This window comes from Sphaeramia orbicularis, chromosome 3 (assembly GCF_902148855.1).
Source record: "Sphaeramia orbicularis chromosome 3, fSphaOr1.1, whole genome shotgun sequence".
Classification (NCBI taxonomy): Eukaryota; Metazoa; Chordata; class Actinopteri; order Kurtiformes; family Apogonidae; genus Sphaeramia; species Sphaeramia orbicularis.
This window is the reverse complement of record NC_043959.1, coordinates 15542306-15568532: the sequence shown is the minus strand read 5'-3', so window position 1 is coordinate 15568532 and position 26227 is coordinate 15542306. Positions and strand designations below refer to the sequence as shown.

At 42.1% G+C, this 26227-nt stretch overlaps 1 protein-coding gene across 1 annotated transcript in view; it reads right to left on the bottom strand.

Annotated features, from left to right (window-relative positions):
- Positions 1 to 15342: 15342 nt before the first annotated feature.
- LOC115413462 (mucin-5AC-like) overlaps positions 15343 to 26227 on the bottom strand; it is a 33234-nt gene continuing 22349 nt past the window's right edge. Inside the window, exons 18-30 of the mRNA XM_030126324.1 lie at positions 24007 to 24110; positions 23174 to 23325; positions 22951 to 23089; positions 22129 to 22248; positions 21196 to 21375; positions 20869 to 21108; positions 20568 to 20724; positions 18909 to 19037; positions 17762 to 17912; positions 17631 to 17674; positions 15819 to 15998; positions 15549 to 15739; positions 15343 to 15429 (exon numbers count right to left, since the gene is read on the bottom strand). Coding sequence (XP_029982184.1) covers positions 15343 to 15429; positions 15549 to 15739; positions 15819 to 15998; positions 17631 to 17674; positions 17762 to 17912; positions 18909 to 19037; positions 20568 to 20724; positions 20869 to 21108; positions 21196 to 21375; positions 22129 to 22248; positions 22951 to 23089; positions 23174 to 23325; positions 24007 to 24110 — 1874 coding nt within the window. The remainder of the gene's footprint in view (positions 15430 to 15548; positions 15740 to 15818; positions 15999 to 17630; positions 17675 to 17761; positions 17913 to 18908; positions 19038 to 20567; positions 20725 to 20868; positions 21109 to 21195; positions 21376 to 22128; positions 22249 to 22950; positions 23090 to 23173; positions 23326 to 24006; positions 24111 to 26227) is intronic.

The window sequence follows — 26227 nt, the reverse complement described above, 5'->3', positions numbered from 1 at the left end:
GTTTTGGAGAGATTGTTGTAGGTCTAGTTGTGGTGGTAGTACGTTTAGTTGTAGTGGTTGTTATAGAAGGAGTTGAAGGTGTTGGACATGCACAACATTTGACTCTTATCTCATAATCAAAACATTTCATCATCAACCCTTGTTTGTTGTTGTGACATATGAGGCCAACGTCTTTATTACAAATCAAGTCCTGTCCTAGGTCTGAAATGGACACCCCTGGGTAGGGAGCAGCTCTACACTGGACTTCTACTGGAGCTGAACAGATCTTGTAACCAGCAGCAATTATGCTCTGAATAGATTCATCATCTCCCCCATCATGTCCAAATGTGGGCTTGCCAAGATTGATCCATGGGGACCAGTAACATTCCATATCTTGCCCATCAGGACAAGATGGAGTGGTAGGTGCCGGTGTGGTAGTACCTTTACTTGTAGTAGTTGTGGTTGTTGGCAGAGTTGTGGTTGTTTTTGGAGATGTTGTTGTAGATCTAGTTGTGGTGGTAGTACGTTCAGTTGTAGTGGTTGTTGTAGGAGTTGAAGGTGTTGGACATGCACAACATTTGACTCTTATCTCATAATCAAGACATCTTTGACTAAGCCCTTGGTTTTTGTTTTTGCATATGAGACCAATGTTTTTACTGCAAACTACATCTTGTCCAATTTCTGAAATGGAACGTCTTGGGAGACGCGCAGCTCTACATTGGACTTCTACTGGGTCTGAACAAATGTCATGACCTGCAGCGATTATGCTCTGAATGGTTTCAGTATCTCCACCATTAGGTCCTGGTGTGGGCTGACCAAGATTGATCCATGGGGACCAATAACATTCCATAACTTGCCCATCAGGACAAGGTGGAATGGTAGGTGCTGGCGTGGTAGTACATTCAGTTGTAGTAGTTTTAGAAGGAGTTGTAGGCGTAGTTGTGGTGTTAGTACATTCAGTTGTAGTAGTTGTAGAAGTAGTTGTGGTGGTAGTACATTCAGTTGTAGTGGTTGTTGTTGAAGGTGTTGGACATGAGCAACATTTGACTCTTATCTCATAATCAAAACATCTTTTCTTAGGCACTTGGTTTTGGTTTTTGCATATGAGACCAAGGTTTTTACTGCAAACCACATTTTGTCCAACTTCTGACAAAGTGAGACCTGGGTAAAGAGCTGCTCTACATTGGACTTCTACGGGATCTGAACAAATGTTGTGACCTGCATCGATGATGCTCTGAATGGTTTCAATATCTCCTCCACTAGGTCCTGGTGTAGGCTGACCAAGATTGATCCATGGGGACCAATAACATTCCATAACTTGCCCATCAGGACAAAGTGGAGTGGTAGGTGCCGGCGTGGTAGTACATTCAGTTGTAGTAGTTGTAGAAGGAGTTGTAGGCGTAGTTGTGGTGGTAGTACATTCAGTTGTAGTAGTTGTAGGTGTAGTTGTGGTGGTAGTACATTCAGTTGTAGTAGCTGTAGGCGTGGTTGTGGAAGTAGTACATTCAGTTGTAGTAGTTGTAGCTGTGGTGGTAGTACATTCAGTTGTAGTAGTTGTAGAAGGAGTTGTAGGCGTAGTTGTGGAAGTACATTCAGTTGTAGTAGTTGTAGGCGTAGTTGTGGTGGTAGTACATTCAGTTGTAGTAGTTATAGAAGTAGTTGTAGGCGTAGTTGTGGTGGAAGTACATTCAGTTGTAGTAGTTGTAGAAGGAGTTGTAGGCGCAGTTGTGGTGGTACTACATTCAGTTGTAGAGTTGTTGTGAAGGTGTTGGACATGAGCAACATTTGACTCTATTTCATAATCAAACATCTTTTCTTAGGCACTTGGTTTTGGTTTTGCATATGAGACCAAGGTTTTTACTGCAAACCACATTTTGGTCCAACTTCTGACAAAGTGAGACCTGGGTAAAGAGCAGCTCTACATTGGACTTCTACGGGATCTGAACAATGTTGTGGACCTGCATCGATGATGTCGGAATGGTTTCAATATCTCCTCCACTAGGTCCTGGTGCAGGCTGGACCAAGATTGATCCATGGGGACCAATAACAGTCCATAAACTTGCCCATCAGGACAAAGTGGAGTGGTAGGTGCTGGTGTTGTAGTACATCAGTTGTAGTAGTTGTAGAAGGAGTTGTAGGTGTAGTTGTGGTGGTAGTACACTCAGTTGTATGGTTGTGTTGAAGGTGTTGGACATGAGCAACATTTGATTCTTATCTCATAATCAAAAATCTTGTCTTATGCACTGGTTTTGGTTTTTGCATATGAGACCAAGGTTTTTACTGCAACCACATTTTGTCCAACTTCTGACAAAGTGAGACCTGGGTAAAGAGCAGCTCTACATTGGACTTCTACGGGATCTGAACAAATGTCGTGACCTGCATCAATGATGCTCTGATGGTTTCATATCTCCTCCATCAGGTCCTGGTGTATGCTGACCAAGATTGATCCACTGGGCCAATAACATTCCATAACTTGGCCCATCAAGACAAAGTGGAGTGGTAGGTGCCGGCGTGGTAGTACATTCAGTTGTAGTAGTTGTAGAAGGAGTTGTAGGCGCAGTTGTGGTGGTACTACATTCAGTTGTAGTAGTTGTTGTTGAAGGTGTTGGACATGAGCAACATTTGACTCTTATTTCCATAATCACAAACATCTGTTTCTTAGGCACTGGTTTGGTTTTTGCATATGAGACCAAGGTTTTTACTGCAAACCACATTTTGTCCAACTTCTGACAAAGTGAGACCTGGGTAAAGAGCAGCTCTACATTGGACTTCTACGGGATGCTGAACAAATGTTGTGACCTCATCGATGATGCTCTGAATGGTTTTCAATATCTCCTCCACTAGGTCCTGGTGTAGGCTGACCAAGATTGATCCATGGGGACCAATAACAGTCCATAACTTGCCCATCAGGACAAAGTGGAGTGGTAGGTGCTGGTGTTGTAGTACATTCAGTTGTAGTAGTTGTAGAAGGAGTTGTAGGTGTAGTTGTGGGTGGTTAGTACACTCAGTTGTTAGTGGTTGTTTTGAAGGTGTTGGACATGAGCAACATTTGATTCTTATCTCTAATCAAAACATCTTTCTTATGCACTTGGTTTTGGTTTTTGCATATGAGACCAAGGTTTTTACTGCAAACCACATTTTGGTCCAACTTCTGACAAAGTGAGACCTGGGTAAAGAGCAGCTCTACATTGGACTTCTACGGGATCTGAACAAATGTCGTGACCTGCATCAATGATGCTCTGAATGGTTTCAATATCTCCTCCATCAGGCCCTGGTGTAGGCTGACCAAGATGATCCACTGGGACCAATAACATTCCATAACTTGCCCATCAGGACAAAGTGGAGTGGTAGGTGCCGGCGTGGTAGTACATTCAGTTGTAGTAGTTGTAGAAGGAGTTGTAGGCGTAGTTGTGGTGGTAGTACATTCAGTTGTAGTAGTTGTAGGCGTAGTTGTGGTGGTAGTACATTCAGTTGTAGTAGTTGTAGAAGTAGTTGTAGGCGTAGTTGTGGTGGTAGTACATTCAGTTGTAGTAGTTGTTTGTAGAAGGAGTTGAAGGTGTTGGACATGAACAACATTTGACTCTTATCGCATAATCAAAACATCTTTCTTAGGCACTTGGTTTTGGTTTTTTGCATATGAGACCAAGGTTTTTACTGCAAACCACATTTTGTCCAACTTCTGACAAAGTGAGACCTGGGTAAAGAGCAGCTCTACATTGGACTTCTACGGGATCTGAACAAATGTTGTGACCTGCATCGATGATGCTCTGAATGGTTTCAAAATCTCCTCCACTAGGTCCTGGTGTAGGCTGACCAAGATTGATCCATGGGGACCAATAACAGTCCATAACTTGCCCATCAGGACAAAGTGGAGTGGTAGGTGCTGGTGTTGTAGTACATTCAGTTGTAGTAGTTGTAGAAGGAGTTGTAGGTGTAGTTGTGGTGGTAGTACACTCAGTTGTAGTGGTTGTTGTTGAAGGTGTTGGACATGAGCAACATTTGATTCTTATCTCATAATCAAAACATCTTTTCTTATGCACTTGGTTTTGGTTTTTGCATATGAGACCAAGGTTTTTACTGCAAACCACATTTTGTCCAACTTCTGACAAAGTGAGACCTGGGTAAAGAGCAGCTCTACATTGGACTTCTACGGGATCTGAACAAATGTTGTGACCTGCATCGATGATGCTCTGAATGGTTTCAATATCTCCTCCACTAGGTCCTGGTGTAGGCTGACCAAGATTGATCCATGGGGACCAATAACATTCCATAACTTGCCCATCAGGACAAAGTGGAGTGGTAAGTGCCGGCGTGGTAGTACATTCAGTTGTAGTAGTTGTAGAAGGAGTTGTAGGCGCAGTTGTGGTGGTACTACATTCAGTTGTAGTAGTTGTTGTTGAAGGTGTTGGACATGAGCAACATTTGACTCTTATTTCATAATCAAAACATCTTTTCTTAGGCACTTGGTTTTGGTTTTTGCATATGAGACCAAGGTTTTTACTGCAAACCACATTTTGTCCAACTTCTGACAAAGTGAGACCTGGGTAAAGAGCAGCTCTACATGGACTTCTACGGGATCTGAACAAATGTTGGACCTGCATCGATGATGCTCTGAATGGTTTCAATATCTCCTCCACTAGGTCCTGGTGTAGGCTGACCAAGATTGATCCATGGGGACCAATAACAGTCCATAACTTGCCCATCAGGACAAAGTGGAGTGGTAGGTGCTGGTGTTGTAGTACATTCAGTTGTAGTAGTTGTAGAAGGAGTTGTAGGTGTAGTTGTGGTGGTAGTACACTCAGTTGTAGTGGTTGTTGTTGAAGGTGTTGGACATGAGCAACATTTGATTCTTATCTCATAATCAAAACATCTTTTCTTATGCACTTGGTTTTGGTTTTTGCATATGAAACCAAGGTTTTTACTGCAAACCACATTTTGTCCAACTTCTGACAAAGTGAGACCTGGGTAAAGAGCAGCTCTACATTGGACTTCTACGGGATCTGAACAAATGTCGTGACCTGCATCAATGATGCTCTGAATGGTTCAATATCTCCTCCATCAGGCCCTGGTGTAGGCTGACCAAGATTGATCCACTGGGACCAATAACATTCCATAACTTGCCCATCAGGACAAAGTGGAGTGGTAGGTGCCGGCGTGGTAGTACATTCAGTTGTAGTAGTTGTAGAAGGAGTTGTAGGCGTAGTTGTGGTGGTAGTACATTCAGTTGTAGTAGTTGTAGGCGTAGTTGTGGTGGTAGTACATTCAGTTGTAGTAGTTGTAGGCGTAGTTGTGGTGGTAGTACATTCAGTTGTAGTAGTTGTAGAAGTAGTTGTAGGCGTAGTTGTGGTGGTAGTACATTCAGTTGTAGTAGTTGTTGTAGAAGGAGTTGAAGGTGTTGGACATGAACAACATTTGACTCTTATCTCATAATCAAAACATCTTTTCTTAGGCACTTGGTTTTGGTTTTTGCATATGAGACCAAGGTTTTTACTGCAAACCACATTTTGTCCAACTTCTGACAAAGTGAGACCTGGGTAAAGAGCAGCTCTACATTGGACTTCTACGGGATCTGAACAAATGTTGTGACCTGCATCGATGATGCTCTGAATGGTTTCAATATCTCCTCCACTAGGTCCTGGTGCAGGCTGACCAAGATTGATCCATGGGGACCAATAACAGTCCATAACTTGCCCATCAGGACAAAGTGGAGTGGTAGGTGCTGGTGTTGTAGTACATTCAGTTGTAGTAGTTGTAGAAGGAGTTGTAGGTGTAGTTGTGGTGGTAGTACACTCAGTTGTAGTGGTTGTTGTTGAAGGTGTTGGACATGAGCAACATTTGATTCTTATCTCATAATCAAAACATCTTTTCTTATGCACTTGGTTTTGGTTTTTGCATATGAGACCAAGGTTTTTACTGCAAACCACATTTTGTCCAACTTCTGACAAAGTGAGACCTGGGTAAAGAGCAGCTCTACATTGGACTTCTACGGGATCTGAACAAATGTTGTGACCTGCATCGATGATGCTCTGAATGGTTTCAATATCTCCTCCACTAGGTCCTGGTGTAGGCTGACCAAGATTGATCCATGGGGACCAATAACAGTCCATAACTTGCCCATCAGGACAAAGTGGAGTGGTAGGTGCTGGTGTTGTAGTACATTCAGTTGTAGTAGTTGTAGAAGGAGTTGTAGGTGTAGTTGTGGTGGTAGTACACTCAGTTGTAGTGGTTGTTGTTGAAGGTGTTGGACATGAGCAACATTTGATTCTTATCTCATAATCAAACATCTTTTCTTATGCACTTGGTTTTGGTTTTTGCATATGAGACCAAGGTTTTCACTGCAAACCACATTTTGTCCAACTTCTGACAAAGTGAGACCTGGGTAAAGAGCAGCTCTACATTGGACTTCTACGGGATCTGAACAAATGTCGTGACCTGCATCAATGATGCTCTGAATGGTTTCAATATCTCCTCCATCAGGCCCTGGTGTAGGCTGACCAAGATTGATCCACTGGGACCAATAACATTCCATAACTTGCCCATCAGGACAAAGTGGAGTGGTAGGTGCCGGCGTGGTAGTACATTCAGTTGTAGTAGTTGTAGAAGAGTTGTAGGCGTAGTTGTGGTGGTAGTACATTCAGTTGTAGTAGTTGTAGGCGTAGTTGTGGTGGTAGTACATTCAGTTGTAGTAGTTGTAGAAGTAGTTGTAGGCGTAGTTGTGGTGGTAGTACATTCAGTTGTAGTAGTTGTTGTAGAAGGAGTTGAAGGTGTTGGACATGAACAACATTTGACTCTTATCTCATAATCAAAACATCTTTTCTTAGGCACTTGGTTTTGGTTTTTGCATATGAGACCAAGGTTTTTACTGCAAACCACATTTTGTCCAACTTCTGACAAAGTGAGACCTGGGTAAAGAGCAGCTCTACATTGGACTTCTACGGGATCTGAACAAATGTTGTGACCTGCATCGATGATGCTCTGAATGGTTTCAAAATCTCCTCCACTAGGTCCTGGTGTAGGCTGACCAAGATTGATCCATGGGGACCAATAACAGTCCATAACTTGCCCATCAGGACAAAGTGGAGTGGTAGGTGCTGGTGTTGTAGTACATTCAGTTGTAGTAGTTGTAGAAGGAGTTGTAGGTGTAGTTGTGGTGGTAGTACACTCAGTTGTAGTGGTTGTTGTTGAAGGTGTTGGACATGAGCAACATTTGATTCTTATCTCATAATCAAAACATCTTTTCTTATGCACTTGGTTTTGGTTTTTGCATATGAGACCAAGGTTTTTACTGCAAACCACATTTTGTCCAACTTCTGACAAAGTGAGACCTGGGTAAAGAGCAGCTCTACATTCAACTTCGAAGGGATCTGAACAAATGTTGTGACCTGCATCGATGATGCTCTCAATGGTTTCAATATCTCCTCCACTAGGTCCTGGTGTAGGCTGACCAAGATTGATCCACTGGGACCAATAACATTCCATAACTTGCCCATCAGGACAAAGTGGAGTGGTAGGTGCTGGTGTTGTAGGAGATTCAGTTGTAGTAGTTGTAGAAGTAGTTGTAGGTGTAGTTGTGGTGGTAGTACGTTTAGTTGTAGTAGTTGTAGAAGGAGTTGTAAGTGTAGTTGTGGTAGTAGTGCGTTCAGTTGTAGTGGTTGTTGTAGGAGTTGAAGGTGTTGGACATGAACAACATTTGACTCTTATCTCATAATCAAAACATCTTTGACTAAGCCCTTGGTTTTTGTTTTTGCATATGAGACCAAGGTTTTTACTGCAAACCACATTTTGTCCAACTTCTGACAAAGTGAGACCTGGGTAAAGAGCAGCTCTACATTGGACTTCTACGGGATCTGAACAAATGCCGTGACCTGCATCAATGATGCTCTGAATGGTTTCAATATCTCCTCCATCAGGTCCTGGTGTAGGCTGACCAAGATTGATCCATGGGGACCAATAACATTCCATAACTTGCCCATCAGGACAAAGTGGAGTGGTAGGTGCTGATGTGGTAGTACGTTCAGTTGTAGTGGTTGTTGTAGAAGGAGTTGAAGGTGTTGGACATGAACAACATTTGACTCTTATCTCATAATCAAAACATCTTTTCTTATGCACTTGGTTTTGGTTTTTGCATATGAGACCAAGGTTTTTACTGCAAACCACATTTTGTCCAACTTCTGACAAAGTGAGACCCGGGTAAAGAGCAGCTCTACATTGGACTTCTACGGGATCTGAACAAATGTTGTGACCTGCAGCGATTATGCTGTGAATGGTTTCAATATCTCCTCCATCAGGTCCTGGTGTGGGCTGACCAATATTGATCCACTGGGACCAATAACATTCCATAACTTGCCCATCAGGACAAAGTGGAGTGGTAGGTGCTGGCGTGGTAGTAGATTCAGTTGTAGTAGTTGTAGAAGTAGTTGTAGGTGTAGTTGTGGTGGTAGTACGTTTTGTTGTAGTAGTTGTAGAAGGAGTTGTAGGTGTAGTTGTGGTAGTAGTGCGTTCAGTTGTAGTGGTTGTTGCAGGAGTTGAAGGTGTTGGACATGAACAACATTTGACTCTGATCTCATAATCAAAACATCTTTTCTTATGCACTTGGTTTTGGTTTTTGCATATGAGACCAAGGTTTTTACTGCAAACCACATTTTGTCCAACCTCTGACAAAGTGAGACCTGGGTAAAGAACAGCTCTACATTCAACTTCGACGGGATCTGAACAAATGTCGTGACCTGCAGCGATTATGCTGTGAATGGTTTCAATATCTCCTCCATTAGGTCCTGGTGTGGGCTGACCAAGATTGATCCACTGGGACCAATAACATTCCATAACTTGCCCATCAGGACAAAGTGGAGTGGTAGGTGCTGGCGTGGTAGTAGATTCAGTTGTAGTAGTTGTAGAAGTAGTTGTAGGTGTAGTTGTAGTGGTAGTACGTTTAGTTGTAGTAGTTGTAGAAGGAGTTGTAGGTGTAGTTGTGGTAGTGGTGCGTTCAGTTGTAGTGGTTGTTGTAGGAGTTGAAGGTGTTGGACATGAACAACATTTGACTCTTATCTCATAATCAAAACATCTTTTCTTATGCACTTGGTTTTGGTTTTTGCATATGAGACCAAGGTTTTTACTGCAAACCACATTTTGTCCAACTTCTGACAAAGTGAGACCTGGGTAAAGAGCAGCTCTACATTGGACTTCTACGGGATCTGAACAAATGTTGTGACCTGCATCGATGATGCTCTGAATGGTTTCAATATCTCCTCCATCAGGTCCTGGTGTAGGCTGAACAAGATTGATCCATGGGGACCAATAACATTCCATAACTTGCCCATCAGGACAAAGTGGAGTGGTAGGTGCTGGTGTGGTAGTACATTCAGTTGTAGTGGTTGTGGAAAGAGTTGTAGGTGTAGTTGTGGTGGTAGTACGTTCAGTTGTAGTGGTTGTTGTAGAAGGAGTTGAAGGTGTTGGACATGAACAACATTTGACTCTTATCTCATAATCAAAACATCTTTTCTTATGCACTTGGTTTTGGTTTTTGCATATGAGACCAAGGTTTTTACTGCAAACCACATTTTGTCCAACTTCTGACAAAGTGAGACCTGGGTAAAGAGCAGCTCTACATTCAACTTCGACGGGATCTGAACAAATGTCGTGACCTGCAGCGATTATGCTGTGAATGGTTTCAATATCTCCTCCATCAGGTCCTGGTGTGGGCTGACCAATATTGATCCACTGGGACCAATAACATTCCATAACTTGCCCATCAGGACAAAGTGGAGTGGTAGGTGCTGGCGTGGTAGTAGATTCAGTTGTAGTAGTTGTAGAAGTAGTTGTAGGTGTAGTTGTGGTGGTAGTACGTTTAGTTGTAGTAGTTGTAGAAGGAGTTGTAGGTGTAGTTGTGGTAGTAGTGCGTTCAGTTGTAGTGGTTGTTGTCGGAGTTGAAGGTGTTGGACATGAACAACATTTGACTCTCATCTCATAATCAAAACATCTTTTCTTATGCACTTGGTTTTGGTTTTTGCATATGAGACCAAGGTTTTTACTGCAAACCACATTTTGTCCAACTTCTGACAAAGTGAGACCTGGGTAAAGAGCAGCTCTACATTCAACTTCGACGGGATCTGAACAAATGTCGTGACCTGCAGCGATTATGCTGTGAATGGTTTCAATATCTCCTCCATCAGGTCCTGGTGTGGGCTGACCAATATTGATCCACTGGGACCAATAACATTCCATAACTTGCCCATCAGGACAAAGTGGAGTGGTAGGTGCTGGCGTGGTAGTAGATTCAGTTGTAGTAGTTGTAGAAGTAGTTGTAGTGGTAGTACGTTTAGTTGTAGTAGTTGTAGAAGGAGTTGTAGGTGTAGTTGTGGTAGTGGTGCGTTCAGTTGTAGTGGTTGTTGTAGGAGTTGAAGGTGTTGGACATGAACAACATTTGACTCTTATCTCATAATCAAAACATCTTTTCTTATGCACTTGGTTTTGGTTTTTGCATATGAGACCAAGGTTTTTACTGCAAACCACATTTTGTCCAACTTCTGACAAAGTGAGACCTGGGTAAAGAGCAGCTCTACATTGGACTTCTACGGGATCTGAACAAATGTTGTGACCTGCATCGATGATGCTCTGAATGGTTTCAATATCTCCTCCATCAGGTCCTGGTGTAGGCTGAACAAGATTGATCCATGGGGACCAATAACATTCCATAACTTGCCCATCAGGACAAAGTGGAGTGGTAGGTGCTGGTGTGGTAGTACATTCAGTTGTAGTGGTTGTGGAAAGAGTTGTAGGTGTAGTTGTGGTGGTAGTACGTTCAGTTGTAGTGGTTGTTGTAGAAGGAGTTGAAGGTGTTGGACATGAACAACATTTGACTCTTATCTCATAATCAAAACATCTTTTCTTAGGCACTTGGTTTGGTTTTTGCATATGAGACCAAGGTTTTTACTGCAAACCACATTTTGTCCAACTTCTGACAAAGTGAGACCTGGGTAAAGAGCAGCTCTACATTCAACTTCGACGGGATCTGAACAAATGTCGTGACCTGCAGCGATTATGCTGTGAATGGTTTCAATATCTCCTCCATCAGGTCCTGGTGTGGGCTGACCAATATTGATCCACTGGGACCAATAACATTCCATAACTTGCCCATCAGGACAAAGTGGAGTGGTAGGTGCTGGCGTGGTAGTAGATTCAGTTGTAGTAGTTGTAGAAGTAGTTGTAGGTGTAGTTGTGGTGGTAGTACGTTTAGTTGTAGTAGTTGTAGAAGGAGTTGTAGGTGTAGTTGTGGTAGTAGTGCGTTCAGTTGTAGTGGTTGTTGTCGGAGTTGAAGGTGTTGGACATGAACAACATTTGACTCTCATCTCATAATCAAAACATCTTTTCTTATGCACTTGGTTTTGGTTTTTGCATATGAGACCAAGGTTTTTACTGCAAACCACATTTTGTCCAACTTCTGACAAAGTGAGACCTGGGTAAAGAGCAGCTCTACATTCAACTTCGACGGGATCTGAACAAATGTCGTGACCTGCAGCGATTATGCTGTGAATGGTTTCAATATCTCCTCCATCAGGTCCTGGTGTGGGCTGACCAATATTGATCCACTGGGACCAATAACATTCCATAACTTGCCCATCAGGACAAAGTGGAGTGGTAGGTGCTGGCGTGGTAGTAGATTCAGTTGTAGTAGTTGTAGAAGTAGTTGTAGGTGTAGTTGTGGTGGTAGTACGTTTAGTTGTAGTAGTTGTAGAAGGAGTTGTAGGTGTAGTTGTGGTAGTAGTGCGTTCAGTTGTAGTGGTTGTTGTCGGAGTTGAAGGTGTTGGACATGAACAACATTTGACTCTCATCTCATAATCAAAACATCTTTTCTTATGCACTTGGTTTTGGTTTTTGCATATGAGACCAAGGTTTTTACTGCAAACCACATTTTGTCCAACTTCTGACAAAGTGAGACCTGGGTAAAGAGCAGCTCTACATTCAACTTCGACGGGATCTGAACAAATGTCGTGACCTGCAGCGATTATGCTGTGAATGGTTTCAATATCTCCTCCATCAGGTCCTGGTGTGGGCTGACCAATATTGATCCACTGGGACCAATAACATTCCATAACTTGCCCATCAGGACAAAGTGGAGTGGTAGGTGCTGGCGTGGTAGTAGATTCAGTTGTAGTAGTTGTAGAAGTAGTTGTAGTGGTAGTACGTTTAGTTGTAGTAGTTGTAGAAGGAGTTGTAAGTGTAGTTGTGGTAGTGGTGCGTTCAGTTGTAGTGGTTGTTGTAGGAGTTGAAGGTGTTGGACATGAACAACATTTGACTCTTATCTCATAATCAAAACATCTTTTCTTATGCACTTGGTTTTGGTTTTTGCATATGAGACCAAGGTTTTTACTGCAAACCACATTTTGTCCAACTTCTGACAAAGTGAGACCTGGGTAAAGAGCAGCTCTACATTGGACTTCTACGGGATCTGAACAAATGTTGTGACCTGCATCGATGATGCTCTGAATGGTTTCAATATCTCCTCCATCAGGTCCTGGTGTAGGCTGAACAAGATTGATCCACTGGGACCAATAACATTCCATAACTTGCCCATCAGGACAAAGTGGAGTGGTAGGTGCTGGCGTGGTAGTAGATTCAGTTGTAGTAGTTGTAGAAGTAGTTGTAGGTGTAGTTGTGGTGGTAGTACGTTTAGTTGTAGTAGTTGTAGAAGGAGTTGTAGGTGTAGTTGTGGTAGTAGTGCGTTCAGTTGTAGTGGTTGTTGTCGGAGTTGAAGGTGTTGGACATGAACAACATTTGACTCTCATCTCATAATCAAAACATCTTTTCTTATGCACTTGGTTTTGGTTTTTGCATATGAGACCAAGGTTTTTACTGCAAACCACATTTTGTCCAACTTCTGACAAAGTGAGACCTGGGTAAAGAGCAGCTCTACATTCAACTTCGACGGGATCTGAACAAATGTCGTGACCTGCAGCGATTATGCTGTGAATGGTTTCAATATCTCCTCCATCAGGTCCTGGTGTGGGCTGACCAATATTGATCCACTGGGACCAATAACATTCCATAACTTGCCCATCAGGACAAAGTGGAGTGGTAGGTGCTGGCGTGGTAGTAGATTCAGTTGTAGTAGTTGTAGAAGTAGTTGTAGTGGTAGTACGTTTAGTTGTAGTAGTTGTAGAAGGAGTTGTAAGTGTAGTTGTGGTAGTGGTGCGTTCAGTTGTAGTGGTTGTTGTAGGAGTTGAAGGTGTTGGACATGAACAACATTTGACTCTTATCTCATAATCAAAACATCTTTTCTTATGCACTTGGTTTTGGTTTTTGCATATGAGACCAAGGTTTTTACTGCAAACCACATTTTGTCCAACTTCTGACAAAGTGAGACCTGGGTAAAGAGCAGCTCTACATTGGACTTCTACGGGATCTGAACAAATGTTGTGACCTGCATCGATGATGCTCTGAATGGTTTCAATATCTCCTCCATCAGGTCCTGGTGTAGGCTGAACAAGATTGATCCACTGGGACCAATAACATTCCATAACTTGCCCATCAGGACAAAGTGGAGTGGTAGGTGCTGGCGTGGTAGTAGATTCAGTTGTAGTAGTTGTAGAAGTAGTTGTAGTGGTAGTACGTTTAGTTGTAGTAGTTGTAGAAGGAGTTGTAAGTGTAGTTGTGGTAGTGGTGCGTTCAGTTGTAGTGGTTGTTGTAGGAGTTGAAGGTGTTGGACATGAACAACATTTGACTCTTATCTCATAATCAAAACATCTTTTCTTATGCACTTGGTTTTGGTTTTTGCATATGAGACCAAGGTTTTTACTGCAAACCACATTTTGTCCAACTTCTGACAAAGTGAGACCTGGGTAAAGAGCAGCTCTACATTGGACTTCTACGGGATCTGAACAAATGTTGTGACCTGCATCGATGATGCTCTGAATGGTTTCAATATCTCCTCCATCAGGTCCTGGTGTAGGCTGAACAAGATTGATCCACTGGGACCAATAACATTCCATAACTTGCCCATCAGGACAAAGTGGAGTGGTAGGTGCTGGCGTGGTAGTAGATTCAGTTGTAGTAGTTGTAGAAGTAGTTGTAGGTGTAATTGTGGTGGTAGTACGTTTAGTTGTCTTAGTTGTAGAAGGAGTTGTAGGTGTAGTTGTGGTAGTAGTACGTTCAGTTGTAGTGGTTGTTGTAGGAGTTGAAGGTGTTGGACATGAACAACATTTGACTCTTATCTCATAATCAAAACATCTTTGACTAAGCCCTTGGTTTTTGTTTTTGCAGATGAGACCAAGGTTTTTACTGCAAACCACATTTTGTCCAACTTCTGACAAAGTGAGACCTGGGTAAAGAGCAGCTCTGCATTTGACTTCTACAGGATCTGAACAAAGGTCGTGACCTGCAGCGATAATGCTGTGAATGGTTTCAATATCTCCTCCATTAGGTCCTGGTGTGGGCTGACCAAGATTGATCCATTGGGACCAATAACATTCCATAACTTGCCCATCAGGACAAGGTGGAGTGGTAGGTGCTGGCGTGGTAGTAGATTCAGTTGTAGTAGTTGTAGAAGGAGTTGTAGGTGTAGTTGTGGTGGTAGTACGTTTAGTTGTAGTGGTTGTTGTAGAAGGAGTTGAAGGTGTTGGACATGAACAACATTTGACTCTTATCTCATAATCAAAACATCTTTTCTTATGCACTTGGTTTTGGTTTTTGCATATGAGACCAAGGTTTTTACTGCAAACCACATTTTGTCCAACTTCTGACAAAGTGAGACCTGGGTAAAGAGCAGCTCTACATTCGACTTCGATGGGATCTGAACAAATGTTGTGACCTGCAGCGATTATGCTGTGAATGGTTTCAATATCTCTACCATCAGGACCAGGTGTCGGCTGACCAAGATTGATCCATTGGGACCAATAACATTCCATATCTTGCCCATCAGGACAAGATGGAGTGGTAGGTGATGGGGTAGGTCTAGTCATCGTAGCTGTCCAGGGTTTAGTTATTACTGTAGTAGTTGTAGTTGGATGAGCTGTGGTTGTTTTTGGGGTAGTGGTTTGGGGACTTCTTGTTGTCCTACAATGCACCCTTTTGCAACATTTTACTTTTACTTCATAATTTAAACATATTGGGGGGTTTTGCAATTTATTTTCACATAGAAGCCCATTTTTATTACATGTTACTTTCTGTCCCAGTAGAGGTAATGGTACATCCTTATAATGCGCAGCCCGACACTCAACTGCAACTGGATCCTCGCAGATGTCATGTCCTGTCTGGATGATGTGTTGTATTGTTTCATTATCCCCACCGTTAAGGCCATTTTCAGGGTAGTCAGAACTTATCCACTCTGACCAGGAGCACTGTATCTCTTGACAGGGCATAGTTGTCCCTTTAGTACTCGTAGGTAGTGTAGTGGTCGTGGAAGTTGATCGTGATGTGGTTGGGGTTGGAGAAGACGTAGGCTTTGTTGGGCAGGCACTATAGTCACAACATAAAACTCTGACTTGGTAGTTATAACACAAGGCCAGTGGTCCTGACTGATCTTTGTTTCTGCATATCAAGCCTTTAGCCACATTACACTGAACCACTTGTCCTACTTGGCCAATGGTCATATCAGGGAATTTCTCAGCTCTGCACTGAATTTGGGTTGGCTTGTCACATACTTGGTGTCCTGCCTTTTTAATATTTTCAAAAGTTTCAAAGTCTCCTCCTGGTGTCCCAAGTGTAGGGACGCCGGTATCATACCAAGGCGACCATCCACACGGTTGACATGTGGTTGTCACTGGTTCTGTGAAGACACATAATACAGGTTTTGGTTGTGTAACACATCTTTTAGTACATTGTTAGTGCTCAAACTTTTCACTTACCTGGCGTGGTAGAGGTGAAAACAAAGGTGGTTGGACTTGTTTCTGGACATGGGTATGTGATCCTGTCAATGGTGCCGTTGACCCCACACAGTGCAGTGATGCAGTTACCATGTCCATCAGTTGTGCTATAGATGATGTAGCCAGGGGGATATTTTCTTCCATTATACATGCAGAAGCAGGCTGTAAGGAGATGATTAACAGTTCAGCATAATTTAGTAAGTTAATTTTGTTCCTTTACTCAACAAAGAAAAAGACTATATTCACCTAACAACAAACTATAGATAACCAGTCAAATGTTTAAACTGAGAAAACTTAGAAAATTGCTTCTTTTTACAGAACAAAAAAAAATTGAATGGCAGCACTACACTTCCAAACATTGGGATAGGGGTAACAAAAGCCTGGAAAGGAAAGTGGTATTGAAAAGAAATAGCAGGAGGAACATTTTGCAACCAATCATGTTAACTGGTAACAGGTCAGTTTACCTAATATAGCCAGTTTAAGTATAAAAAGAGCATTTTAGAGAAGTAGAACCTCTAAGAGTATCGGTGGAGTGTAGTTGTTGTGAAATGGGGGTCAACAATTTATGAAAAACTGTATTTAGAAGTTGATGAACAATTACAATGTTATGTTCGTTAAAGTAAAATTTCCACGACTGGCCCAATCCAATTCACCCCATGGAGTTCTAAGGGGTAGTAGTGTAAACATTCCTCTCTGAAATGGTCCAACCCTTCCAGACCTGTTCCGTCATCATCAGTCATTGATGTCACTATAAACAGATATTCTAACTTTGTTTGTGACAGAATTCTCCATGTTGTCAGCAGCTGGAACTGTCTTTGTTCCATGGGCTTTGGATATCTGTTTACCACTATCAACCACAAACCGCAGAAATGCGATTTATAACACACTGAAACAACATTAAACGTACAATCACATGATTCAATTGTTTATGCAGTAAATCTGTCCATTTGTGTGCTTCCTTGGTCACTGCTGCTCTTTTTTGCTGCGTTTACCTCCATCTGACCGATGATTGGAACTGAATTATGGCATATTTATCAGGCCCCTGTGTTTGGAGTGTGGTCCATTTGGAGGGTCAAACAGCCCCTCCCCCTTAGCCCCTCCCCTCCGACTCATCGAGAATCAGGATACCCCTACCCCTTCACATCAACCCGTGAAATGGAGGGGTAGGGATAAGGGGTAGGGGCCAAAGGGTGAACTGGGATTGGGCCTTAGAGTATGTCATCATCTACAATACATGATATACTCAAAAGATGTGGGGAATGTGGAGAAAACTCTGTTCACAAGGGACTAAAGAAATTGGATCGGATGCCCAGCATCTTCGTATCCTCAGGCAGCAGTGCATTAAAACCAGACATGATTCTGCAGAATCACTGCATGGGCTCAGGGACACTTCCATAAATCACTGTTTGTGAACACAGTTCACCGTGACATCCACAACTGCAGGTTAAAGTTCATAGGTGAACATGATCCAGAAACACTGCCATCTTCTCTGGACCGAAGCTCATTCAGATGGACTGAGACAACATGGAAAACTGATCTGAGGTAAGACCAATCAGAACGTGAAATTCTTTTAGGAGACCATGGACACTGTGTTCTTGGGACTAAAGAGGACCGGGTCCAACCTTAGTGAGGTCTGGTAGTAATGGAGGTTTTGGATCATTGAGTACAAGTCTTGCCCTAGTACCCAGGCAGGTCCGGACAGGTTCTGCTCACCAGTACAAATCAATCCCACTTTAACTGATGAACACACGAATGTATTTTTCCAAGTCAGAATCCTTTAAAGTCCTCACGTACCTTGGGCGTCATAGTGGCATTCAATGTTCAAGGAGGTGCAGGTACTTGAAGCAGAAAAAAATAAACGTTGTTAGTCAAACAAAGCTCATATTATTGTAACTTAATTGACATGTTATTGGTCTTAGAGCTACCATTTCATGCAGTTTTCCGTTGTCGGGACGTCATCACCATCATTGTAGTGTTTTCCATTTTTATCGAAGCAGCCACATTGTGCCTTCGCAACACATTTCATTGAATCCTCGTCAAAGAATGGCTGATCCGGTGGGCATTTTGGGTAGCAACCTGGTTCAAATTCAAACACAAGAGGAAGATTTAGCATTTTGATTTCTACTGTTGGCTGGTCTGGTTGACAGGATGTACCCAAAAAACCAGGGATGTGAACCCCCTCCACAGAGGTACAGTTCATACGCATGTCGATGCACTGCCAGCAGTATGATACATTAACGATACCGTGAAGCCCCCTGCTGATACGATGCCATTCACCCCCATTCACAGTGCGATTCATTAATGATTGGACAAGGATTTGACTTTATACAGTGGGATTCAGTTCGATACAATTCATGATGTGATTCAAAACAACACAATATAAAGAATTTCCAGGCCCACATCTGATTTCTAAACAACACAATTCTTTTGTCCTCTCTTTTTCGCTGTGAAAGAAACAACTAACAAACTTTGGACTTGTGTGTCTTCAGAGGTCCATTGAGTATGTCCTCTCCACCTGTCCTCTCCTTCCCTCCATCTCTCCATTCCTACATCATATCATGCACGATGAGACGTAAAGATTCAATGTGGAAAATTTGTGTTTTTACGACAACAGCTGTCTGTTTTTGAGCTAACTAAAGCTGATGTTACAGCTGTAGACAAACACAAGAGAAGCAATGAAGAAATCCAACATGGAAACAGTTGTTAGCTTAGTAAAAGTGTTATCTAGCATCAAATGACAACGTCCAGCACAAAATCGGCTCAGATAAGCAAACAGACGCACAAATCTGAGTCCAATGCACTCGACTGAATGAACTACTGAGACCCTAGAAGGACGAATGAACGGAAACCTGACTCTACCAGATGAAAGCTGAAGTCACAAATCTACTCTGAAAATGTCAGAAATAGAAAGTTTAGATATGAGAAAGAAGTACTCAAGTAATGTACAAATACTTCAAAACTCTGTCAACCAAGTTTTTGAGAGAAATGAACTTAACATGAGAAAAAGGTTTTACAGTCATGTTAAACATATCTATGTCTTGGTTCATAAAATGAAATAAATAAACAGTTTACCTTCCAGTGGAGGAATCTGTGTGGAACAGATGCCTGAAGGGTTCCGGCACGTTTTCATACACTGAGAACCACAAGGCTTATAGTGCCACTCACATTCACCAGGAGGATTGTAGTAATCGCAGAAGACAGCTGAAAAGGAAGGACACACAAAAACCAGAGGGTTGAGGTTTTCAACTGGACTTCTGATGTCATCAACAGCAGAGGGGGTGTCACACTACTAGACCCCAGAAGAACAAGCCCACAGTAGAACCCAGAAGAACTACCAAGAAGAACATGCCCACAGTAGAACCCAGAAGAACTACCAAAAAGAACATGCCCACAGTAGAACCCAGAAGAACTATCCAGAAGAACATGCCCATAGTAGAACCCAGAGGAACTACCCAGAACAACATGCCCACAGTAGAACCCAGAAGCACTACCAAGAAGAACATGCCCACAGTAGAACCCAGAAGAACTACCTGGAAGAACATGCCCACAGTAGAACCCAGAACTACCCAGAAGAACATGCCCAAAGTAGAACCCAGAACTACCAAGAAGAACATGCCCACAGTAGAACACAGAAGAACTACCAAGAAGAACATGCCTCTACAGGGTGAGTCAGAAAAAATGCTCTTTCCATTTAAAGAAATTGTACTGCTAAAACGGAAACACTGATTTTTCTTTTGACCATACAGTCATATTGATGTGGTTATTGAGCATGTCTGGTGATGTAGTCATAGATTTATTGCATTGCATAAGAGAGAGAAGGTCCATTGTTTATTGGGCACTGAAATACCTGCCAACACAATGTATGCCACAGTGAACAAACTTGAAATTGACAACAATTACAGGAGTCGGGGCTTTGCTTTCACACTCAGGACATAGGCCTACATGACAGTGCCCAGGGAGTTTTCATCATGGCAAGACCACAGCGATTGCAGGTATTATTTCCTCATCGAGTTGTCTGTTTGGGTCAGGAGAGAGAGTGGCCACCTAGATCCCCGGACTTGACCCCCCTTGATTTTTTCTCGTGGGGGTACCTTAAAAACCGTGTGTATCAGACTGTTCCACAAACTCTTCAGGAACTCCGAAATCGCATCACGGCTGAAATCCAAGCCCTACGACGAACACGAATGGCGAGAAGAGCTGTGTTAGAGATGCGACAACGAGCACAGATTTGCATCAGTCTGAATGGTAGCCAGGTTGAAGGTCGTGCCGGACGACTTCGTTGAGACAAAACATTTTGATGGCGAGTAAACATGCTGTAATGGTTGACAATTTCAATTTCATTCACGGTGGCATAAACTGTGTTGGCAGATATTTCGGTGCACAATAAACAATGGACATTCCCTCTGTTCAATCAATGATTCAATCACCAGACATGCTCAATAACCACATCAATATGAATGTATAATCAAAAGAAAAATAAGCATTTCCATTTCAGTAGTACAATTTCTTTAAATGAAAAGAGCGTTTTTTTCTGACTCACCCTGTAGTAGAACCTAAAAGAATTACCCAGAAGAACATGCCCACAGTAGAACCCAGAAGAACTACCCTGAAGAACATGCCCACAGTAGAACCCAGAAGAACTACCCTGAAGAACATGCCCACAGTAGATCCTAAAAGAACTACCCTGAAGAACATGCCCACAGGGTGTTCATGAGGTGGAATGTTACTCACGGCAGATGGTCGGGGTTCTCCATTTGATACAGAGTCCAGCTTCATTACAGGATTGAGCGTAAGCGGCCACAGCAGAACAGAAACATTCACAGTCTCCACCGGTGTCGCAGGCGCACGAATCAAACACGCAAGCGTCAAAGTACGGAGCTGGATCCACCTGCAGGGAAAGACAGGACAGACCATGAACATGGACATGGACATGAACCCAACTCCTGGACATGGACATGGACATGGACCCAACCCCTGGACATGGACATGGACACAGACATGGATATGATCCCATCCCCTGTTCCTCACTTACGATGGCGTGGCACTCAGAGAAGACGTGGCTCTGGATGATGGTGCACTGCTTCTGGGCCCAGGACTGGCGATAGGGGTTGGCCGTGCAGGGGCTGATCATGGTGTGGACGTCGGGGCAGTTGGGAGAGTCCTTCCAGCTATTCCCGAACACCAGTGGGTTGACCACCAGCGCGTGGCACCGCGTGATGAAGTCGTTGTTGGCGTTGCCATCGTAGTTACCGCACAGTCCACACACTTGACCCTGGAAAAGCACGGCTCACAAATTCAACTGTAAAACCCGGAGAGGTGGGTTCTGCCTCCAGAGAACATTCTGGTCAGTAGAACTCACCTTATACTTGGGGCTGAGCTGGATGAACAGGCTGGTCCTTCTGTCCCATATGAGGACCAGCCCGATGTCCACTTCAACCACCAGATAGATGCCCATGGTCCGGTAACGGAACGGATTCGTGTCTTCACTTCCACTTGAAATCAGCTGGTAGGTTCCATCGGTTAGAATCAGTTCTGCATTCTACACAAAAGACAACATCAACCTTCGGTCACATAACTTTATTCCCAGCGGTCCAATATTTACACTAAATTAGTCTAACATGACAGTATTTATGTCTGAAATAAAATAGAATAACAATAATAAAAAGTAGGGATGCACAATAAGTATCGGTGCCGATATTGGAAAAATGACATCATTCAGATAATTCAAGTTTTCATAGATAAATCCAGACCATAATAATAATAAATCTAAATTGCTTAGATTTGGTGCATTTCACCAGAACACAGTGCACATTGTTGCCTTGGCAACCACCATAAAAACGAAGAAGAAGAAGAAGAAGTGTGGATCAGTCCATTGTTCGTCAGTCCAAGGGTTTTCAGACCCAGTGGTTGTTTTGTCTGTTTTATTCCATCAGCAGCAGAAGAACAGGGACATTAGAAAATGCTGAATGTCAAAAAGCTGAATGGAGCTGAATGTTTGAAAACAGCAGTCGATCATCACCAAATTCTGTCTGTGACATAAATAGAAGTGAAAACCCTTGGTCTATTGTCCATTTGAAGCAGACAGAGGCTTTAGGTTCTGTAGAAGCCTTTATTGGACTATTAACCAAGTTTACCACTGACTGGAAACAAGAAGAAAACAACTGGAACAGTGGGAACTATTGGGGTTTGGGATCGGTATCAGTTAGGAGAAGCAGGAAGTTATCAGTTTCAGTATCAGTTGTAAAAAACACTGATCGTTTATCCCTCCAAAGGACTCATCTAGACCGTTTACCTTCAAGAAGATCTTGATTTTCTTGGAGCAGGTGGTTCCTGTGGTTCCACATGGGACGTTCTCAGTGATGACTCTGAAGGTTCCATTCGTGGTGTGTGGTTGGAAACCGGTGCAGTAGTCCTGAAGAACACACACGTACTGTTTATACAGACTGTACCCCGCACGCACACACACACGCACAGACCAAGGTTATTATCGTTAATGAAAACTAATGAAATGACGAAAACTAGAATTGAAAAAACATTTTCGTTAACTGAAATAAATAAAAACTATAATTAAAAGAAAAAAAAACGATAACTAACTGAAACTGTATTGTGTGCTTACAAAACTAACTAAAACGGATAAAAATTATGGATAAAATTCCCTTCCTTTTCATTTTTGTCAATGTCGGATTGGTACAAAATCAATTATTTCTCTCTAGAAATTTTAGCTAGCAGCACCATATGACACATCACGGTCTGTCATTTGTCGTCACTTGTGGTTTCCAGTCGTCTTCTGGTCCCTACACTACATGGAAACATGGAGACTAAAGTTGGGAGAAAGCAGCAGAGTCCTGTCTGGGATTTATTTGAATACGACAGAGAAGAAGAGAAAAGATACGACAAAACTAAAATTAATACTAAAACTAAACTAAAACTAGGCATTTAGAAAAAAATGAAAACTAATAAAAACTAGCAAGCATGCTCTAAAAACTAATTAAAACTAACTGAATTAGAGAAAAATAAGTCAAAACTGAATAAAACTAAACTATAATGAAAAATCCAAAACTATTAGAACCTTGACACACACACACACACACACACACACTTGTCTCTGTCCTACCTGAGCCAGGACGTATTCACAGTTGCCGTTGAAGGTGAAGCGTTTCTGGTCGAAGGTGTTGAAGTGTCCGTCTCCGTAGACGGAGCAGGTCCCCACACACTGCTTCTCTGTACACACCCAGTGTCCACCTTTACAGGTACTGCACCAGAGGACAGGGTTAGGGTTAGGAGACGGCCTCTGCGTCCACTTCCGTACATGTGGAGGACGGTTCTGATGGACCTACCATGTGTTGCAGTCCACCTGGGTGGTCTGTCCAGGCAGGAAGACTTTCCCGTGGTGGACACAGGGACAGACCTTGGGCCAAATGCATCCTCCTTTATCATCAGAAACCATCCCAGACGGACAGAGACACCCAGAGACACAGCCGGTACTCACCTGGAGGACAAGAACAACATCAACACCCACACAAACACAGCACAGGGACAAAAGGACGGGTTCTAAAAGGGTCTGGGACAAAAGGATGGGTTCTAAAAGGGTCTTGGACAAAAAGACAGGTTCTAACAGGCTCTGGGACAAAAGGACGGTTCTAACAGACTGTGGAACAAAAGGACGGGTTCTAACGGGCTCTGGGACAAAAGGACGGGTTCTAACGGGCTTTGGGACAAAAAGACGGATTCTAACACTGTGGGACAAAAGGACAGGTTCTAATGAGCACTGGGACAAAAGGGCAGGTTCTAGCAGACTGTAGGACAAAAGGACAGGTTCTAGCACACTGTGGGACAAAAGGACAGGTTCTAACGGGCTTTGGGACAAAAGGACGGGTTCTAATGGGTACTGGGACTAAAGGACAGGTTCTAGCAGACTGTGGGACTAAAGGACGAGTTCTAACAGACTGTGGGACAAAAGGACGGGTTCTAATGGGCACTGGGACAAAAGGACGGGTTCTAATGGGTACTGGGACAAAAGGACGGGTTCTAGACAAAAGGACGGGTACAGACTTTGGTCCACAGGTTGTTGGACACAGACTTTTGTCCACAGTCTTTTGTTCACAGACTGTTGGACACAGTCTTTTGTCCATTGTCTTTTTTAATGTAGTTCTGGTGAAGTCGGACTCACACAGGCAGTGTCCAGGGTGTTGCAGCTCTTCTCACACTCTTTTCCTTTGGGTGACGGTCCATTGACGGAACAGTTGAAGAACACCATGGGGGCGACGCAGGATGCTGAAACCCCGCCCCCCAGACACCGTTAGAACACACCTCCGTTTGGTTGAAGGACAGAGCATGTGCAGAATAGAATACGATCATGCAAATGACAACAAACAGCACATATGAACCAAACCTACAGAGGCGCATTAGTGCCACATGAGTAAATAAAAACACTGTCACTACGAGAATAAAGTCGGAAAATATCCAGATAAAACACATAATATTATGAGAATAAAGTTGTAATTTAAAAACGTGTAAAAATATCATAATTTCCGGAATACAGTGGTACCTACTGGTTCCATGATGTAGAACTGGGAACATTCTGGAGGTTCTACTTTCACTTGGGGTTTACGCACAAAGGCCAAATACTGAGCCTATTAGCCCTGCCCACCATCAACACATTAGCATTAGTCGTCCGCTCCAACAGAAGTGAAAGTTGACGCTTTGTTTGTTGTGTTCGCTGTAACTGGAAACTGTCATCAACAAGGATTAAGGTTTAAGATTTATAAATGAAGACTTTATCGCATTATTGAGAATTTATTTTCAAAACATTACGACTTCATTCTAACAAAAGTACAACATTATTTTTGTTAAATTATGAGGTATTTTTTAAACTACAACTTTATTCTCAAAATATTACAACTTTATTCTCATAGTAACAAATGTTTAAATTTTCCAATGTGGCACTAATACACTGCCGTAGCCATTCCCCACCCTGCCCATCATCACTTCACTTGTTGCGTTCACTGTAAATGGAAACTCTGTCATCAACAAGGTTTAAGGCTTACAATTTATAAATTATGACGTTTTATCGCACTATTGTGAATTTACTTTTAAAATATTACAACTTTAATCTCATAAAAGTACATTATTTTTGTTAAATTATAAGTTTTTGGGTTTTTTTAAATTAAGAGTTTATTCTCGTAAAATTGCGAGTTTTATCTTGATATTTTCAGACTTTATTCCCGTAGTGACACGTGTTTTTATTTTCTTATGTGGCAATATGCCGCCATATAAAATAGACCAAAGACGACACTTGAACCACTTAATCTCTGCAACAAACTAATATCTGTTCAACCGTTTTCAGGATTTGAACTCTTTAAATGTCTGTTTGCATATGTGATGTCACTGTTATTCATGAAAAAAATTCAAATATAGGTATTTTTTGTACAAATGAATAGTGGAAGTGGGGGCATTAGTGGTGATTAGAGTGTTGATCTTATGCAAGATTAAAAAGTCAATGAGTTGTTTATACTGAACAAACACTATGAATGCAATAAAATCTGTATTATTACAAATTTAATCTATTCTTTCAAATAAATCACATATTTATCAAATCAAACGATCACATATTCAGACATTTAAATGAAGGAAATCCCTAAAATTATTGAGGATTTTGTGGTTTTGAGCAGAACTGAAGTGATTTAACAGATTGATGGAGGAAAAAAGCAGAATAAATATCAGTATATGTTGATTTTCTAACAGGTGTAAAAGTGTCAGTGGTGTCTAATTGGCATTTAAGAAGATATTAGATGGAAATAATGTGTCAAAAAAGAAACAATCTGGAGAAATTCACAAATGTAATGTTCAGCAAATCAACCCAAAAAAGACACATTAAATTAAAGTGTATTTGTATTTTTAAATCAGATGTGAAAGTGTCTAAACCACAAAAACTCCAGTTCAAGTGTTAGAATAAAACAATAATAGAATAGACTCAACCATTATGTTTGTAGTTCTGATAAAATAATCCACAGTCACTTCATTCTATATATACTATATATTAGGAGATTAGATTCGTAGGTGGGTTATACAATGTTCTGACTTTATCTCAATACTGAAAATTAATGACATTGTTGTATATTTTAGTAACTAAGTCACTATATCTACAACTATCCTCCATAATTTATTGTAAACTGAATTATAAATGAAACTGGAAAAGAACTGCTGATCCATTACACATTAACAGACGTTTCCTTCAGTAGAACAGATGTGAACAGAACATCTGAAAGGTCTTCACTTATATAATATGAACGGAACATCTCCATAAATGTGTGAATGAACTCACATGGCAGTGGATGAACCTCTCCAATACAGTTAAGCTTTCCGTCTCTGCAGGTGCTGATGAAAAAAAC